The sequence below is a fragment of the Oryzias melastigma genome, linkage group LG19 (genome assembly GCF_002922805.2).
Source record: "Oryzias melastigma strain HK-1 linkage group LG19, ASM292280v2, whole genome shotgun sequence".
Taxonomy (NCBI): Eukaryota; Metazoa; Chordata; class Actinopteri; order Beloniformes; family Adrianichthyidae; genus Oryzias; species Oryzias melastigma.
The window spans coordinates 18466345-18487680 of record NC_050530.1 but is presented as its reverse complement, the minus strand read 5'-3'; the positions used below and the strand labels follow the sequence as shown (position 1 = coordinate 18487680).

Here is a 21336-nt window from a genome sequence, read left to right as displayed (position 1 = left end):
ACCGCCACCCCAATTTTAGGATTTTTACTCTGACATCACTGTGACATCGTAGGCATAAATGTGACAGATCATGTGAGTGTGTTGTAGATAGAAGTGGTCCAAGTCCACAACCTGAGGAACACCATAACTAAGTCTATTTTGGCCCATCCACGGTGTTTTAAAATAGATAACCCAACATTAACACACAGGTTTTCACATTAGCTTTGTGAGCGTTCTCTCATAACAGAATACAGACAGACTTCCTCATCTGACATGCCTTTACACTCATACATGTGAAGATGATCCAACATGAAGCCAATATTTCACCACATGCAGTTCGATTGTTATGTAAGACCATCCCACAGTCACTGTGAGGAAAGCCTGTAGTTATCAGAGCTAATGAGGCCTGTAGATAAGACCTCACATTACAGCTGCACTGAAAGCTTTGTCAGATTTGTGACAGATGGATGAACACATAGATGTCTCCAGCAGATCCCATCCTTCAAATTCTGTAAAAAAAAAAGGAAATGTCAGAAGTGCTGTCACCAAGCTCGTCCGAGTACGAACTTGTTTCAATCAGTTAGGCCGTTAATATAAATGTAAATGCAATTTTCTTTTGGTGATTAACTGAGGCTGCATGAAGAGGAGGGGTGGGTGGCTGTGGGGCTCAAACGTTTGTATTTCAAGTCACAGATTCCTGTGCCTGCCTGTTGTTGCCTGAGGCTTTTCTTACAGATCATCACGTTAGATAGCAAACTGTTTTGTCCAAAACGCCTCTTCCTCACATTCCATTATTCATGTAATTACTCAGGAAGAGAGGATCAAGTGGGTGATGACAGAGGCCATTGAAAAGATGGGCTTACAAGAGACATGAGAGAAAAGAACAAAGGCTTGGCAACATCTAAAGCTGAGATGAAGGAATTCTGCTAAACCTTATCGGTTTTACTGTAAGATCTTGATAAGCAAGTTCGATTGGCGAGTTGTACATCAAAACTGTCAAAAGTAATATTTATTAACAAAAAATCCAGCATGTATCCTTGAAGATACAGTTTTGTCAAATTAAATAATATAATAATGTTTTAATTGAGCTTTATATTTATATAAAATGTTGTATCATCAGGGTGCAGTGGTCAGCACTCCTGCCTCACAGTGAGAAGGCCCTGGTTCAAATCCCGACCTGGTCCTTTCTGTGTTTTCCTTGCTCATGTGTGAGTTTTCTCAGGGCTTTCTGGCTTCCTCCCACAAATCAAAAACATGCGTCACGGATCAATTGGTGATTCTAAATTGTCCCTGAGGTGTGAATGTGAGTGTGGTTGTCCCTGTATGGCCCTGGGTTGACCAGGGTAAACCCCGCCTCACGCAACAGTAGCTGGGATCGACTGTGCCCCGACGTGAACTCAAAGAGGAATAAGTCGTCAGATGAGGTTTGATGATGTCAGGTTAATGCTGACCTGAGTAAGGTTGACTTAATCAGTAGAAAGATGAGTTTGTTTGAACAACGCAGGGAATTGTAGCAGAAGACAAAAGAATTAGACTTTTTTATTAGACTATTTCATTAAAAGGATCATTTTCTGACGTTTTCTGTGAAGATCTCAGAATGAATTTTTAATAATTCTGAAATGTTTAGACACACCCTGTTGTTTTTCACACCTCTTTTGTTAGCCTACAAACCGACCCCACATCAGAGAAGAAAACTGTTATGTGGCCCTTACAAGAAAAACGCTGAGTTACATGTAGAAATGTCATCTATTGAGATAAAAAACATTTTTTTAATAGCAAAAATGTGAAATTATGCAGAGTTGTAGGGTGTGAACAAAAATGTTGATATAATAAATATTGTAATAATGTCAATGATTCATTTTGTATATCTTATGAGGTGTGCACACATTTTATTACAAAACTGTAATAAATATATAACACACGTGTATACCTGGCCAGTAGGGAGCGCTGTCCCAGAGCTGTAGTGTGAGAATAAATAACATCTAAACACATTTCCACGTTTTTTTAGGACAACAAAACGATTTATGAGAAGTTAAGGCGATCCAGTCTCAACGGGATCAACGTGAATAAATTTGATTTCTAGGATCTGGAATGTCTGTGATAAATTGGATTTTGGATATCTTTAAAAATGTTAAGATTACGTGTTTTATTGCAGCACTTACAATAACTTCAGTTGTGAATTCCCCTTTTATAATTGAAGTCAGTACTTTTAAACTTTTTGGTTAAATTTGCTAATTTATTTAGTTTTTGCCTTTTTTACATAACTTTTATTAAATAGGAAATAAGCTATAAATACAGTATTAATTGGAGGTGGCTTAATAATTAAACATACTGTATTCCAAAAAAGACCTTGAATTTTGGTTTGTTCTTTACCAAAATGAAAAAAAATGTGTTTTCTTGTTTACGCTTTGTGATCCTTACCTTTTGCTACCTTTACCTCGTGCACACGTCTGACGGTCTCCTCCGTGCGCTGCAGGTGACGGGAATGAGCGTGTCCCCCGGCAAAGACCAGCTGGTGGTGTTCCACACCAAGGACAGCCGCGACCTGGTGGTGTGTCTGCAGGGCATGGTGCCAGCCAACGAGAGCCGCATCGGGGAGCTGGTGGGCACTCTGCTCAGCCACTTCAAGAGGTAAACTCGAGGGGAAGGGGGATGCAGGCACGGATGTAGACTCATCAACAAAGCATTGTGGGTGACCCGAGGTGAAGATGATATCCTCGGTTAGAGCGCAGTGACATTCTGTTAACATCAAGCATATTGTCTCCATTTAAACAGTTTTTGAGTAGATTTGCAGCATTTTTGCATGATCTGTTTAAACTGATAACATTATGAGGTAACTTCCCAATTGAATTCTGAAAAAATTATATTGAAACTGGTTAAGTAAATATGAGACCGGGGCAGATTGAGGACGCCGTCCTGGTTTTGAGGGAAGTTTTCAGAACAAAACTGCCATGATGTTCATCAACCTAGCTGAAAAGCTAAAGTAAGGTCAAACAAATATCAGGTTTTATTCTATTTTTACATCCTAATATTTTTTATTTCACAAAATCTTTGGACTTTTCAGATTTTGTGCTCTTGACATATTGTGTAAGTCAGAGTTCCTAAGTTACAGATGACCTTTCCCCACAGTCCTTTCACAAACCTGATCTTTTGTCCCAACTTCAACCCAGAGCATCTGATTTGACTCATTAGCTCTGATTTCCCACACAAGACCAAAATAAGTGACAGCAGTAGCGGTTGGCATTTCCACCTTCTCCTTTTTTGATTCTGTTATTTGACCTGTTGGCCCGGCGAGATTTTATTTAAATATTAGCCTTAATGGAGGGAAGAATGTGTAGAAATGTCACATTGGTGAGATAAGAAAAACTGCCTGTGCTGACACTCGTGTTTTCCATGGGATTTCATGGATATCACAGACTGTAGGCTAAATTTTAGATGAAATATGGGAGAAACCACAAATCAAAAACGGGTTTGGAATGTTGTATTGTCTGTTTTTTTAATTAATCTTTTCAAAAGCTCACTCAAAATCACAATCACAAAGCCAAAAATGCAGATTTATGAGAAACGAAAGTTGGTTTATTTTATTTTTGAAATTCTTTTACTCAAAAAATGTAAAACCAATTAAATAAAAACCCCAAATTTTTGCTTTTTTTATTTTTTACTCCAAATTAGCATTGCTTGACATATAGTGTTCCCTCACACTATATTGAGATTAACCTTTCATGGTCTCACAGTTTTTCAGATTATTTTATTTTATTTATTCTTTACTCAATTTTCTATGAAGGTTTGAACTTTTAAAACTAAAACAAAAGAGAAAAGTGTGAAAATGTTTGTTTGAGAAAATGTATATAGTGAGTAGTTAAAGCCTTAGAATATCTCTTTTTTTTTTAGATCTTTTTTGTTGTTGTTTTAAACAGTTTTCACTATAAATAAGTAACTCTGAACTATGAAATATCATGTGGTTCCCAACCTTTTTTAGGCCACATACTGGTTTACATTAGACAATATTTTCACAGACCCGGCAGAAGCTGCCATTTTAAAGCTTCCAGTTCCTGAAAATCTGTTTACAAAATAAAATGCTACTGCAAGAAATTTTGTTCAAAAAAATCTAAACATATTTATAAATATATATGTAAATATATAAATATTTTTAACAGATGATAAAATTTCAATGAAACAAGGTTGTTGATTTGTAGATGTTGTCTCTGATTAGAAAAAAAATCCATAAACATAAAATTACATAATTTTTTTTTATTAGTTTACTTATACTATTGTTTTTTATTTTATTTTAACACTCAAGCCATTCTCTGATAATCTTTCAGGGCAAAAAGATTGATTAAATCTTGTTCTTACATAAATCCTCATTCTTTGGGTATTTTTTTCAACACAAAGAAACATTTTCTGTGCTAAAGTTTCAGAGTGGATGCCTTACAAATTCAGCTTTGCTTTAGGAAATTTATCAAACCTTTTACAAGTTTCCACAAATCATAAACTTTCTTTGATTAAATCCTCATTCTCTGTAAAATGTTTGAGGCTGGTTTGAACTTGGTGATGAAGATTTTCCCTTTTAGCGTCAAAGTGGAGGCTAACAACCAGACGCTAGCTTCAGCTACTTCAGACTTTTAAGGTGTGACTGATGAACAAAGCAAAATTAAATGACACAACCGTCATAAAAGTGGTATTTTCTAAATATAATATAAACGTAAATCCACCATGTCTCCAACATTATTATCTGTGTGTCTCAATAATTCTGTATGTTGAGGAACAGTCTCGTTTTTCTGTGTAAAAAGCAGCTTTATTGAAGTCAAAGGCTCTTATTCGGTTTCCTCACTGGTTATTTTCTTCTAGAAGAAACTTTCCAAATACGTTGTATTTTGTGTTTTTTGTTCGCTTTGGGCTACCAACCTAGCAATCCAGGTAGCCATGCAGGTAGCTGTTCACTTGACCAAGTCGGATGTTGTGAACAGAATCCGTCAATTTTCCAAAATAAAACTTCCTCCAGGATCAGAAAATAGATTAAATGGAAATGATCTAATTTAGCACATATATTTGTTTTTTTTTTTGTCTGTTCCCCGGTACCAAGTGACCTATGGGTCGGGACCGGTCCGCAGCTCGGGGTTTGGGGACCCCTTAAACATAATGGCTTTTATTTTATATATATATATCAGTTTACCTGTACTATTAATACCACATATACATCCTAAGAGGGATTTTCAAACGTTTTCCCTTTTCTTTTTTGCTTGCATACTTGTAAAACCATTAAGTGGTCAAATAAATGCATGTTTTCTAGTGTTTTTTTTTTTAATTAGTATAAGATGTTTCACATTATTTGAAAAAAATCTGTGGATTTTTGGGTTTAAAGGGTCAGAAAAAGGTCTTAAAGCTCTTCATGTCCTGTAGAAAGCAAAAAACGTCTTACAAGGAGAAATCAAAGTCACCTTGTACAGAATGGGTTAAGAGTTTACCAATTGCACCCGTCCTGCTGTGATCATAATTTCCCTACAGTAGATTATGTTCTCGATTGAATGAATCCTCCATAAAAGTTGGCTGATGTCGGACTGCCTTTGTGGGGGTCGTCCCTGCAGCCTCTCCCGTGTGTGAGGCTGGAGTGAGCCGGTCCATCATTGTCATTCTGTGATGGTATCTCATCTTATTAAAGAGCCTATTTCTCTGTAGGTGTCTGCCTGAGCGAGGCCTCCAATGGGCCTGTTGTAATGACCCTCCATGTGCTTCACATTCAGACTCATCCATCACCGCGAAACACCGCCGCCGCTCAGGGCTCGTTGGCATGTGGAAAGACTTCAGTTTGTGTTTCAGTCTTACTGACCCGTAAAAAAAAAAAAAAAAAAAAAAAGAGTCGTTTTATTTGTCAAGCAACTGAAGGATGAAAATTCTGAAACAGAAAACTGAAAAAAGAAGAAATGTGATGGTTTAATATCAATTTTTATTAAAAAAACATTTAATGAAACAATAATCTAAAACATTTTTATTGCAAATGAGAAGATTTTGTATTAAAAAAATGCAAATAGACATTTTATTTCTAATCTTTGACTAAAATTACCTGCAAAAACCTACCGCTTGACTTTTATTTTTAATGAAAATTAATTTTTCTTTCAAATTCATGAAACAATAAAAATGATGAAGTGGTATTTCAAGGGTTAAAATGGCCCTGAGGATATATCCTCCCTGTCTGCTGTTACAGTTCACCATAGACGAGCTTTTACCCTTTATTTGTCCTTCAACATGCTGAGCTTTGCACAACAGCAGCAGGCAGTGGGGCAGCTGCAGGTTCACTCCTCTTTATCCTCCTCTGAGTTACAGGAAGGCCGAACGAGCTGCTCCTGGGAATAATCCGCCTCTTAAAAATCACTGTTTTCATCTACTGTTCATCGATCTGACATGATTCTATGTATTGGAAACACGTGAGATCTTAAAGTGTGTAAACTGCAGCTGCAGAAACTGGAGTGACTCAGATTTCTGCAGCACACTCAAAGGAGGATCGCTCCCTGCTCACTTTTGACGCACCATTGTCTGGAGAAATCCAGAAATAGTTCATTCTTGTTTTGCATAAAAATGGAATCAGAATTAGATTCCCCTGGTCCCTTCCTCCCCCTTCCTCATTTTCTACTCCCCCCTCCTCCTTTTTTTTGATTATATTCCCTTTGTACTCGCCTCAGTCTCCCATGAAGCTCTCGTCTTCCCTCCTGGTTCTCCCGCTTCCTCCTTTCCGAGGAGAAGGAGATGAAATATTTAAGGCTGTGCCGCTGCTCAGCCCTATATTTAGATGAGATGCAGCCTACTCATTTCTCCTCTCTTTCTCTGGTGTGCTCATCTCTGTTGACTGAGTCAGAGGCAAATGTTCCCGCAGCATGGGGAGCAGAACCCCCCGCCCTGCACCCGTCACTTTCAAGACTTTTCTGCATCTTCAAGCTTTTTTTTTGTGTTGTTTTAGTGAATGAAGACTGTTAAACTAATGCAAAGTGAGTCTATTTTCTTCACCAGCAATGTTTAAAGCAACAACAAGTTCTAGAAGGTGACATTAATAATGTAGGAAAAATGTTGCTTTTGATTCACAATCGCCTTTTCAAGGTAAAATGTTAGTCCTCTGCTGCTATTTCTGCTGTCTATCCTTCGCCTCAGCTTAGAGACACGTGTATTTTCTCCAAACAGAACAGTTTCAGTGCTTAGAAGTGTTCTTTCTCCACTTGAAACGCTCACTTTCAGGGTTTATGCAACATTTCTCCTGGATTAAGGTCAGGACTTTGACTAAGTCTTTCCTTAATCCAAGACACTGATTTTCCTTTTATCATTTCTAGTCACAGCTACTGCTCCTTTGTTGTGTTCTTTATTTTCACTTGAAGGAAATACTTTTTTTTTTTTTAACTCAGTGGAAGGATGAGGATCCCGCTCACAGATGGAGTATGACCCTGATCCTTGAATTTAGAATTTCTTTTGATTAAAGTCCCTCTCTGATCATCTACTTTCAAAGTGTTCCCAGTTGTCTTTTAGTCATGATTGTGGTGTATTTATTTTCTAGGACATAGTTTCTGCAGAGCAGCAGGAGTTTATTAGAAATGCACATTTGAGTTGGGGACGGGACTGTTGGGGCGGAGCACCCCTTCCCCCTCCCCTCCCTATTACTGAGAGTTCTCTGTTTACTTGCTCTCAAAAATAGCTGGTAATATTGGAGCTATCCAGACGTACAGTTTGAGTCAGATTCCAGGTGAGGAAAATGAAGACGTACATGGATCTACAAGTGGATGCATCAGAATTAGTGCTGTCATGCAATTATTTTTTTTTTTTGTGTGTAACTAATTAATCACGACCTGTAGTTAAGTAATTAATCAATTTTAATCGCAATGATTTTTAACCTAATAAATGCAGTTAAAAGCCTCATTTTGAGGTATTTCATTTAATTTGTGACATTGTGGCGAAGTAAAAAATCAAAATCACACTAAAAAGGTTGCTTTAATAGTTTTTTTTTTAAATCATAAAAGACTTCCAACCTTTACTTTGACACCACCAAGGGCTAATTTTTTTAAATCTTGAACAAATAACAAAATAAAATAAAAAAAAAACAAGAAAAAAAAACAATAGGAACTCTTTTCTGAGCAATCCAAAAAATATTGAACATGAACTTCTTTTTCTTAAATGAACATGGTATGAGCGGGAGTAAATGCTCCTCCAGGTGTGCATAACACAGAAGTAACTATCCAACTCAAAAATTAGATTAATGGGATTTAAAAAAAATGCACTAAAGTATGTAATTAATTAAATCGTAAATAACGCGACAATTTGACAGCCCTAATCAGAAATGAGCGGATCATGGAGCTTGTAGCTCATGTATTTTCTACGTAACAAATAAGTACTTTTTCACATGGAGTTTTTTTTAATCCGCTCCTGATTCACAATTTGAATAAAGAAATATTAAGAAAATTAAATTTCATTTTCTCTATACATGTCCTCCATCATTAGAAAAATGCCACAAGAACATGTTAAAAACACACAATATATGGCAGAAACACAATATTTATCGAAGAGACCTTTAAAAGATTTCCGCTTTTACCCTTGAAAGTCACAGCAGAGAAAAGTCTTTGGTTTTAATGGACTGACTTTCTCCTGGCAGCTTTGCCTTTAGCAACATTGATGTTTACGAAGTGACCTTCAGTGACCTTGAAAAGTATCTAGTTTAATTAATATATAGTTACTGAGTTATTTAATATATACAGTTATAAATTATAGTTACTGAGCTTTTTGCATCAGAGACAGTAAACATTCAGGAATCAAACACCTTTTTTCCTGTAACAGGTAGAAATTGTTTAGTTTTTTGTTTTGATCGCTTGTGTAGATTTTGTCTGCTGTCACCCGAGGCAACTAACTGGACATCAGCTTCAGGTAGTTAAGGAATCCAATCAAAGGCTTATAAGATGTTGATTAAGATTGATGGTTTTTCTTTTAAGTCTTCATTATCCTGCATCTGATGCCGTGAAGATAAACAACCAAACCCACGAAGGATTTCCTCTGATTTAAGCTCACTTCTGTTTGTCTCATAGCTTCTCCCCACAGACATCCACTAACAGAAATATATTTTTGGCTCTTGGTTCTGACTGCTGGAAAGCTGCACGTTTGAGAAGTCAACATTCAGAAGTGTTGCTCTTTCTTAAAGCAGCAGATGTGGAATGTTTTGACATGTGAGCTCTGCATCCGACCGTGGCGTTCAAAAAAATCACACCGCTTTGTATTGTTGTGCTGCATGTGCCATTCACAGCCCAATGCCAGACATCTGGTTCATTCCTGTACTTCTGATGTCATCCTGTGAAGTTTGAGCTGTGGAAAGGAACAAATGTTCGGGTTTTTTTTTCCTTTTTGTGCGACAGCAGCATCTCTGTGTGTGCTTCAGACTGTTTGTGTTCAGTGTTCCTCTCTGAAGCATTAAAAAAACACTTTAATGACCTAAAAATAATCTGAAAACAGAACTGCCATTGACATAAATGGAAAAAAGGGTGTGAATAAAACAGATTATTTAAGCATTGCTATATTTAGACTATAAATAAAAAATACAAATAGTCATATAATTATTCATTATTAAATTTAACAACAAAAAAAGGAAAAATAAGAAACGAATCTTAATTTATAAATGGGGTGATATTATTTTTTGTAAAGTTTTTCTTATAATCTGCTCCTGAGCTGAGTAAAAATAAACTCTTGCTTGTTTTAAGATCAAATTAAACTTTAAAGAAAAAAAGTTTAAGTAATATTTTTGATACATTTCCAAAGTTATTGTGATTTTTAATGAATATTCTAATAAATTGCACATGAACATACAGGAAAAAATAGATAACACAAGTTAAAGAAATGTCCCCCAAAAATGTTTTTGTACATAAATGATAAAGCATCTGAAAAGCCTTAAGACCTAAATTCAGTGTTCAATTGCAGAAATGTAATTATTCACACGTGTTATACCCAAATTCATCTTTATTTTTCCAGTTTAAGTTTATTTTTTCCCCTTTTTTAAAGTTAGGAATCAGCAGGAACTTTACTAACATTAATCCAAGTTAAATATGTCGGGTTTTCTCATAGAGCTCTTCGAATTAAATTCCTCTGATTGAAATCTGCGTCTTATCTTCTTTTTTATATGATAATATATAATAATAATAATAATAATCTAATTCTGGATTTTATTGCTAAATTAAAAAGTAACTGCACCTCTAAATGTCATTTAACTTTATATAAATGTATTGATTCAAGAGGAATCCTAAGATTAACAGCTCAGCCGAGCTTTATCTTTTCTTTATTTTTTGTTTTGCTCCTCTCTAACCTTTATAACCTTCTGTCAGTTCTTGCTCTCACAACTATCTTTCCACCTCCCTCCCTGGCCGGTGTGAGTCAGCAGCCGTGAGCAGCCTTTCAGTCATCTGTCCGAGGAATGGCCTCGTGTTCCGTCTCTGCCCCCCTCCCTGAAGACGTCAACATTTACCCTCCCTGCTGTCAAGCGTGTGGCACGGAAGCACAGTTTGTTATGAGCACCGGCTGAGAGGGAGGACAGAAAGAAAGGAAGAGTTTAACTGGAGGGAAGTGAGCATTAGACGGACGAGAGTAGCTGTAAATTACACAGAAATGGTCCAACTGTTGCAGTGATTCTGATCTGAAAACGCTCTGATCAATTAGCCAAACATCAGATTAGATTTTTTTTTTTTTTGTGATTCTAAATTATTTTTGTTCCTCTGCTTATAGCCCACTGTTAATTTTCTTTTTGCATTTTATCTTAAACTGTACTTCCTCACAACCGTTGATAAATATGCAGCCGTGAGGCGGTCATTTATTTTGAAAATCTCCCTGCACTGCACTCTAAAACTCTCTTCCTTTTATTGTGAGATAATACTGTTATTTTTAACTTAAATACACATTATTTATGTGCTGCCTTTTCACAACCAATCAAATAAGCTGCTGAACAAAGCCATGCCATTAAAAAGTAAAAAAATCATATAAATATAAAGCACAGCAGCAGGGTAGTTTCATACTGTGGCTGTAAAAGTGTTTTATAATAGGCAGTGAAGCGGCTTCTTCAGTGATAAAGTGTTCCACAACTTCGGTGCACAAATCTTGTTCTTCTCTGAGCTTCTGCTTGGACCTCGGTTTCTCTGATTAGCTGACCTGAAGCTGCAAGATTATTTAACATTAAAGTAAAATGAACTGTAAGGGCAAGCCCAGTTTAGGGTTAAGTTGTCCCTCAGTGTTCTGGACGAACATGAGAGGAACTAGAGCGCCGACTTTCTAATAAAGTGAGCCACAGTCAAGATGGGATAAAGACATGGATTACAGTCTTCAAGAGCTGCTCCATATTCACTAATTATCTCAGATAAAAACTATCTGGACATTTAAGATGAATATCTTAAAACCTCAGTTTTGACACAGATTTTTATACATGGAGCCAAGGGACCCGGATGAACTGTGGAGGGCCAGCATGAGCCGCTTGGACCAATCATTAAAAGGCATTGGACTGTCCAGTCTTTGTCTAATTGGCAAGAAAAAAATAGGTTTTAATAAGCCTTTTTGATCTTTAAATATATAAGACTATCATCATTATTGTATTGGAAGAAACTGTCTGTTCCCAGAAAGGAGCCCAAAGGTAAAATAGAAGAGTTTCTAGAATTGAGCCCTGTGGAACTCCAAAGGACAGTGTGGTTGAATTGAATCCAGAAAGCTTTACACACACAGCTGTGTTGACCAGATAGGAAGTAGGCCAGTGAAGTGCAGTACCACAAATCTTTACTAATATATATTTAGGCTTGACAGTAAACTTTTGTGCTCCGTGGTGTCAAAAGGAGAACATCTGCTTCTAAAACATTTTTAAAAACTCAACAGAGCACATTCTGATCAGGGTTCAAACAAGTCGAGCTTTTAACCAGTCAGAGTTGTTGAGGTTTGGTCTTTTAAGGAGAGACTGAACGACAGCTAGGTTTTGAAATTATGCCACTATAAGGAAACATCTTAAATCATTTCCCCACACCAATGAAAATAGTATTCTTGGTGTTATCAACACGTTCTTGTGGTATTTTTCTGAGGATGGAGGACAATAGGCTTAAAATTGCATTTTACACTATGAAAAAACTGCAACATGCTACAAAAAAACAATAAAAACTAAACTAAAATAATACATTTTATTTTGTATGGATAAATGCAACAGTAAAAGGTTTTTGCTGCAAAGATTTCATTTCACATTAATGTATTTCTTTAACACAAATTATTGTTTTTCATCCTCAGCATGTCATAGTTTGCAGGGCTGTTTGTACTTTAAATGCACTCTAATCACTTCCATGTTTTGCTGAGTTCTTGCTGCTTCTATGTAATCTCTAATCACATTCTCAATGTTTTTAATTATTAAATGTAACAGGGTTATATGAAAAAACTTTACCAAAAATAGCTGGCAGATGTAAAACTATTGCTTTTCAACTTAGAAATTCACCAGATTTCCTGCGATTTCACAGAAACCGTGTGCAGTCCTGATATTGAAATAGAGTTTATTACCCGTAAAAGCAAACATTTCCTCTGCCTGGCAGTCTGTTTTAATGATCATTTGTATGTGGCAGCAATCCTTCATTCTTAAAATGAACAAGAGCGATGATAAATGTGCAGTTTTTCCTACAGGAAATATGTCTACAGATTTGTGGATTAAGCCAATACTTTCTAAAGCTATTTGCATATGATAAATATTTCTGACATTTATTAAAGCCCCATTTTAAATCCAGTCATTTGTCAGAACACGAAATCTGCCAAGTTTCAGTCCTTCTGCCGTGTTCCTCCAGAGCTGCAGATCTGTCTGCTAGACAATCAGTGGAGTCTTTTTTTTGTCTATTTTCACAAAGCCAAGAATTACTGAGACGATTGAAGCTGAGCATGCAATCCAGCCTGACAGAGCGGCGATGGGTTTGAAATCCTGACCGAGATTTCATGTCGAATCAATGAAACTGAATTCCAGATTTGCCCTAATCTTTAGTCGGTAGCTAAAAATACCTTTCCCCCTTTTGCTTGATTTAAAAATTAAATTTGCTGCTCAATAAATGTGCCAAATTGCATTTTTTCTTGTAGCTGGAGGTGGTACTAACGCCTCCTATAATAGAGTGACAAAAGGAGGACAAGAGGAAGGGAAAAAAGAAGTGATAAGGGAAGCAGACAGAGAGATGGAGAGAATCGGTCTCCGTCTTCCCCTCCAAGGTCACCTTTTCTGCTGAATCAAATATTTCTCACTGATAAAAGTGGCCTTTCTCTCCTCCTTCCCTCCATTTTCTTCTTTCTTTCCATCACCCTCTCCACTGCAGCTCCTCCCCCTCCCCCTCTTGTTTTTCACTTCACATTCCACCTCTCCTCCTCCTCCTCCTCGCCACCACCCCGCCTCCCTGGCTCTCCCTCCTTTCTGGGGCGCTGCGGATGCAGTTTCCATGGCAACCATCGGATCTATGTTCGTCTGATATGTATGTGATCCATTAATAACTGCCGGCTGCAGATTAGAACGGCACTTCTCACCCTGAACTGCAGAAGGAAATGGAAGCAGAAGATGACCAAACGACAGAAATAACAAAAGCATGAAGGGACAGAACGTGATGAACCATAGTTGAAACCCTCGGCTTTTTAGATGGTTAGAACCCTTCACACACTCTAAGTATAAGCTACAGTAAATGCATTGACCAAATAATCATTTTTCTTGGTATTAAAACTTTATTAAGACAAGCTTGTTAAAAATAAAAGTTTCAGTGTTGTTTTGTCTTGTTAAAGCTTTAAAGTAGTTTTTACTCATTTATTTAAACTTTTAAAAAGGCATGACGGTTTGCAAATTCTGCAACAAAGAGCAGCCTAAAAACCTCTCAGAATGACATTTCTGTGAGCCAGAAGGGAGTCTGGTCAGTCTGCTTGCTGCAGCCTGTGGGGTGGGGAAAAGCCGGCTGGGCGGAGTGACGGGTGGCGAGGGGCCAGGCCGGTGCATGTCTGTTTTTGTGACGATGCGAACATGTGTGTGCCCCTGCTGACTGTGAAGTCGCACCTCACAGGTGTTGTGATGCGCAGTGCGTCTCAGACGTTGAGCATGAATGAAGGGGATGTTTGTTAGTGGGAGCCGGTTTGACCTACTTTTTGCTCTGCAGAACACTCCGCTTCACTGCCGGCAGCACTCCGCTCTCCGCTCTCCCCTCTCACACACAAGAACAGAAGAACTTTGGTGTTATGCCAAAGCTTTGACAATAATATCTGCGTCAAATTATTTATATAAGGTCACCTCAACAAATGACAAATTCATATCCTGATCAATTATTCCATAAATACAGACAAAGGAAAGATTTATTTAGTAAATGTGATGAGAAATTGTCTCAAATGTTTTGATTTAGCAACATTTTCCCATGAGGCAAAAATGTTAACTTTGATTTATTTATTTATTTCTTTACAACCATTTGTATTATTTTTGATGTATAGATTTCTGAACCTCCATCTCATTAGCATGACCCAAACTTTCCCTACAAACCCATTGTTTATAACTTGTTTTCCGCCCTGCAGTTCATCATTATGCCACTAGAGGCAGTAGACGGCTTTTCCTGCTCATTTCAAAATGGCTGCCTCCACTTTTGTTGGGAAAAGTTTAGCTAATTACCTAAACTTTATGGTGATAATAATTCATCTATTGGTATTCATTTTTTAAATGACTACATAGGTAGTCATTTAATACTTTATGTATTAAATGAATGCATTCTTTTTATATGATTAAATCACTATAAAAGTTAAATCATGTTAAAAATGTGTGGATCACATTTGAGGCTCTAAGTAAATTATTTTTTTTCTCCTGAACACTCATAACTCTGCATCTTTAACTAACATTATTGTGAGCAAAAACTTACCAAATCAATCAACCTAAAGAATACTATTTATATCTCGTACATAAAAATGATAATGGAAAACAGGTTTTAAAAAAACATCTGGATTCCCCCAAAAAATGAGTTTTCTATCAATTCTTTGATAGAGTGGACTTTATAGGGTGAAAGTAAATTTTCAGCAATGAAAATAAAGGAAAAGGACAAAAAAAGTACACACACAACACATTGAATCCATAAAACAAAATGATTGTTCAGAGTTTGATTATTTGTTTGAAGAGGAATGTGAAGAAGCAAACCTTTATAATCTAACCCCTATTATATTTTACTTGACTTACTTTTTTCTTTTTACCAGATCCGGTTCATCTATTTAAAGGTATTAATACTTTTTCAGTCCATGTCCAGATTAAGTTACAAAAATTAAATCTAACAATCCACAAAAATATTAATCTTCATGTCTTGTTCAAAAAGTAATATTTCTATTGTGATTTTCATCTTCTTTTGGATGATTTTTATGTTGTTTTTCTGGGGCTTCCTGTTGTTTTCTCTCAGTAACCAGTGATTATGATATAGAATTGCTTTAATCTAATGTAATACTTTGACAGTATGTTTTGAATTTGTTGGTGTTGATTGACAGCCTGTCTTCATTTATTTAGCAGCATCATTTTATCAAACTCAGCTGAAGCTGATCCTTCTATTTTTCTCTCTTCGGAGGCTTTTTACCTGGAGTTGAACCGTTCGCTGCTCTGAGCTCCTTTGCTTTAGATGTCCTTCAGAATAAACTGAAGCTGCATCCAGCTCCACGTCTTTGACTTGTAATGAAAAGCTTTTTCTGTGATGGAATCTAATACTAAATGTGTGGCATTGAGCTGTGTCTAAAAAAAACTCGAGCTTGAGAAATGAAATAAGACTTTTATTTCAGTGTTTAGTCCTCTGCAGAGCCAACTTTATTTGACGTTAAAACTGACAGTATTTGTGGATGCATTATGATCTTTTCATCATCTTACTGATCCTTAAATGCTCTTAAGCTGTCTGAACTTTGACATTGATATAGATGTAATTAGCACTTACCCTTGGTAGGATTTATGAGGAGCATTACAGTAGACAGTCTGTTATCTGTTCCATCTTTAGCATGGAAACCCTGAAGATTTGCCTGAATAAATCAACTGTTTGTGTTTGCTGTGAGCTCTCTCTTATGGGAGCGTTCAGACTTAGACTCCAGCTGAGCTGCATAATGCATCTTAGGACAGTCTGAGCTGCTGATTGCTTAATGACTTTGCGTCGCTGTGAGTCAGACCCTAATTACAAACAGATCATGAGTGTGTATTAAATGGAAATCTCACATTTTTAGCTAATTTTCCCCCCTCACAGTTGCTTGATGTCAGCTTTTCTTTGTGCCATCATTTGTTCAGCTAATTCAGAAAAAGAAGCAGTATTGCTTTTGTTGTTATTTTAGCTTTAATAATCTGAGAAATCAGACAGACTTCCAGTCAGCGCCAGTCTGAACCAGACTCACCACCGTGGAGCGTGTGCACGTCCATCTGTCGGTGTGCACGTGTTCAATCCCAGACATGGCCACTCTCTATCCGAGGCTCCCGTAGGAGTGTGGATAAAACGACTGTTGCTCACTCTCCATGTGCAGAAAAGCTCCAGTCTAGTCCTGCACAACCAGAACACCCCCCCTCTCCATGTCTTCAGTGACCTGGACATTTACCCTGTAATCCTCCCCCACCCCAGATCACACATGTTCCACCCAGCAACAGCACCACACCATCTCCCACTGTCACGCCAATTATTATTAACCACACGGCTCTCCTCCTCCTCCTCCATCCATTTCCCCGTCCCTCCTCCCATCCAGAGTCAGACCCCATGCATTTTCCACTTCCCTCCGTCTTCATTGCCCACCTGCTCTCAATCTCCACACGTCCATCTCCCCCCACCACCCATTACTGTCCTCTTTACTCCCCCAATCCACATTTCTTACACCCCCACCTCTAAAGTCTGGGTTCAGCTTCTGTGTAAGTCATGCTGAACATTCGATGTTCTACGTCTGATGAGAAACAAACCTGTGAGGGAGACGTTGATTAATAAAAAAAACTTGAGGCGACAAGTGATCCGCCGCCCTGCAGTAATGAGCAGCTAATTGCAGCTGTGTGTTGACGCTCTAATGCATTATGGGTAATTCCATTTAGCTGGAAAATAGTGGCGAGAAGGGTTCAGTTTAGGTTCTGCCACATGGCCGTGAAGGCCCTGCAAAGTGCGACTTTAACCCTTAAATGGTGCATTCACACTGAACGTGGCAGAGGAGTCAAATTTCAATGTAAAGACGCAATTTGGGCGTCAGGCGTGTCAACCAAACAGGGACTCAGCTTTGGGCATATGACGCTTTCAGTGACTAGATCAAAGGGTAGAAATAAACATTCAAGATGGCCGCTCGATGCGAGGATTTTTGTCCTTCCATTATCTTAACCTACGGGGGCTGCTGGGTTCCCGGAAATTGTCCCAGTTACTGTTAGGGTTAGGCGGGATACACCCTGGATAGATCGTCAGCCCGTCACAGAGCTCATTGAACTAGATCGATGGCTATGCTAGTGGATAGCTTAGCGAGATAGCGAGCTCCACTTCCCAGGCTCCAGCAGAGCTGGTTTGAATGCACCATAACACCGGAGCTCTAGCGTTTATGTTCTTTGATTTACTGTATTTCTTTAATTGTTAACACGATCAACCTAATTCCAGTAGATTCTGAAGGAGAAAAGCGGCTTTTCTCCTTCAGAATCTACTGGAATTAGGTTGATCGTGTCAATGGTTGAAAAGTTACAGTATCTCAAAGATTTTGTGTTTAAGCATCACCGGCGTTGCTTCAGGTGTTAAAGGGTTAATCAAGGAGCAGCAGAAGACACCCCCCCCCCCCTCAAAAGAGGCCTTTGTTTCCTACTTTTGTTTGTGTTCCAGAGCCTGTGAACTTTCTGAAAAGCAGAGCGCCAACAGGAGCACTGGCACCTTCTGTTGAACGGGGGTGGCCAACAGTTGTTATTGATGTCTGTCATTTACCTGCTGTCCTGTGGGAGTAACAGGCCAGATGTCATTTGGATGCCCCTCTGGTTCAGCTCCTCTGCTGCATTGATTGTGATGTGCTCTGTGTATCACAGAGGCAGCTTTTGTGCTATCGCATCGGTAGGGTACCATTTAACCCAAAAAGATCCAAGGTTGGAACTAGAAAAAAATCAAACTTTTGAATGTGGTCGGTCACAGCTCTGGACTCTGGTATGAACTTCCCATGGATGCCTGTCTCAGACCTTTCTCAGGTATTCTCCCCATTTTGAAAATGGTCCACTCACTTAGTCCGAACCATTGACTGTATATGAGGACTGGACCGAGTGAGTAGAAAATTACCTAATTCCAGCTCCCACAAAATAAAGTCAGTTCAGTCACACTTTTTTTTCAATAGGGCCACCATGTTTTAATAGATGACATTAGTGAGCACTGATTGGTCTGAGTTTATATTTCATTGGGACCACACTCACCAATCAGGAGTGAGCTTGTTGAAAATCAGTCAAATGTTTCAAACATTTGAGGTGAGACCACCTACTTTTATTGATGCATCTGATTGGTCAGTTTTGTGGCATGAATAACTTGCGCTACAAAAATAGAAAAATAAATTTGGATCAAGAATGTGTTTAAAAAAGGTATCGGAGCAACAATGGTTATTCGGACAAGTAGAATGACAGAGTAATAGCTGTTTATTTTTCCATAGAAGTATACGGGATTTTATCAACTCAATCCAGTTCTCTTTTACAGTCAATGTTTCAAACAATGAAGTAACTTTTTCCATCACACCACCCTGATCCAGATCAGTCAAACATGTCATGTCAGACACTAACTGACCTCAATCTCAAATTATGACAATAATAGCAACAAATACTCAACTAAACCTTTTTATTAACTTGGCCATCTTTGTGCTACATGACTCTCTTTAGGCCATTACCTTTTTTTTATCTTCAAGATTTCAACCAAAGTGAAAGAACTGACAAACTCAAAGTAGAACCTTCATTTCTACTCATTTGCTTCACATAGAGGAAGCTTCTTTAGGATGCTCGGAGGGCCTTTGGCAGACTTTGATAGTCAGCATCTCTGTCCTCTGTCTGCAACAGCCCACATTCTGCTTACTCTGCATAACTGCAGGAACACGAGCTGAGCACATCCACAAGGAGTGTTGACATTTCCTCTGTGGTCAACGGGCACCTTCTGGAAGAATCTGACATGAGCTATGGAAACAATCTGTTCTTATTTCTCTATTGTGTTTGAACAATATAAACTATTGGAATTATGTGCTTCCTTTTTCAGCACTTTTTGTCTTGTTTTTCCCTTAATCATCCTCTCTTGATGTATAGATGTTTTTGATGTCAGCCTCAGAAGAAACTTCTGTTCTCTGTTATATTCTACAGTTTGATCTTTGCTGTTTTATCAATTCCTCAGCATCTTTTTTTTTGTCTCTATAAATGACCTACTTAATCATCACTGGATTTTTTGATGCACTTTTTTATCCTGTTGAAAGTTATAACACATAAAAGGAGAACAGAGAGGATGAAAACAAAAGAAAAGATGCCCAGGTTTTCCACCCTTTCTCAAAAAATGTCACTTTTTCTCTTCTCTTCTTTTGCTGCAAACTTTTTTTTTCTTTGTATTTCTTTGTAGTCCAAATTCACCTCAGAGCTTTTAAAATCAGAAATTTGAATTTCAGAAGTTAAATCTTCAGTAGAGCAGATGCTAGATGCTAGCTTAAGTGAATTATCAGCGGGCAAGTTTCCATTTTTGTGAACTTTTTGGGCTTTTTCATGAAAAACACTTCATCTTTTCTCTTTTATTTACCCAATCTGTGACTTCATTAAATTCAGCAAAACTGCATATATCAGGCACGGCTATGCAAATGGAAAATCCTCAGTCAGCTTTAACTTTGAACCCATCCCAAACTAGAGCAGCTCTAGTGAAGATAGATCAATGTCGCTTCAGTTTCACGTCCCCCATTTTATTAAGGTTGATGTAACGTTGACTTTGTGCCTCACCGTTTGTGTCGAGAATGCGAATTAGCTTGATGCAGATGTATTTGTGCCGCTGCATGCATCTCTGCATTTCTGCTGCTGCATGAATGAGGCACAGCGAGCACGTGAGGCGTGTGATGCAGCCATGTGACACCCAGTAAGTGTGACAGTGAGAGAGATGCTGCGTCAGTGCGGATGGGAAGCTGTAATTAAGTGTGAAAGCAGAGACTGATGAGAAAAACTTGATTATTTTAAATATTAACTATTATTCTCCTTTTCTTACTTTTTGCTATATGTCACATTCTGTCTATATCTGGGATGTTTTTAAGCTTAAGACTTACATCCAATCATTTCTAAATCCCCTCAGACGCATTAAATACTAAACAGTTAAAAAAAACATCTGATGATTGAAGCAACATTTGCAAATGTTTTCTGATAAGGGGGATGCAGTTTTAGCTCCTAAAAGCATGAAACTTAGCTTGTAATCAATCAAAACTCCCACCAATCCCACCAAACGTGTGTGTTTGAAGTGTTTTTTTTCCTGATCTGCTGTGGGAGTAACGAGACTGGATCAAAGCCCGCCTGTCCGTCAGGCGAGAAGGAAGCCTGGGTCTTCCTGCTCCCCAGGCCCCGCCTCCTGATGGCTGAACTTGAAACACACAGACACACTGTCAGCTTCACATGCAGCTCATGTGTGAGTTTTGATCCGTGCTGTTCCACAAAGTTCAATATTGATGTGCCGAGAGTTTTTCTATCCAAAAAAAAAGTGGCATCGTCTGTGAAGGAGGATGTCAGCTCTGACAGATCGACAGAGTCCTCTCCAAGTGTTTGTGCACACGCTGCAGAAAAAAATACTTCAATTTGAACCATTTTTTGTGCTAGAATGCAAAAAAAACATCAGTAATCCACAATATTGTTTCTTCTGGTTACCTAAGTAAAAAAGTGGGGCTTTACTTTCATCAAAGTTGTGGTCGGAGTTAGTGCAAAGTGCTCTTCTCCTCCCCACGGCGCTCATTTATTTTTTAGACAGCCAGGTGCCCTGTCAGAGTGATGACTCAGAAGACGGGTTGGATGCTCCAACAGGCTGGAGGTAATCCCGGCTCTTCAACCTGAAAATAGCCTCTCTCTCTCCATCCTCGCTTCATACTTTTCTGCATCCGCAACATTTTTTCGAACTAAAAACTCCTCAGAAATATAGCTCCCTCTGTTCCTCCATGCCTGGATTCCCTCCATCCAAACAAAGAGAGGGAGCAGATGAGTCTGAGCTGACATGGCATGAAGGGCAAAGATGCACCGAGGGAGTGGAGGGGTTGGAGTAAAGGATAGAATTGATTTTCCAGTTAGAGAGGCTACCCAGTAATGGTCTAAGTCTGCCCTCAGGGCTCCAACCGGCTCAGGCCAGCTCCTGATGGGAAAGGCCAGCCGGTGACATTAGGACTCCATTGATCCTGGATTCAAAGTTT

General features: G+C 38.3%; 1 protein-coding gene across 1 annotated transcript in view; it reads left to right on the top strand.

Moving 5' to 3' along the window:
* myo1d (myosin 1D) overlaps positions 1–21336 on the top strand; it is a gene marked incomplete at its 5' end in the record, with an annotated part of 105070 nt that overhangs the window by 74252 nt on the left and 9482 nt on the right. Inside the window, 1 exon segment of the mRNA XM_024284724.2 lies at positions 2456–2610. Coding sequence (XP_024140492.1) covers positions 2456–2610 — 155 coding nt within the window.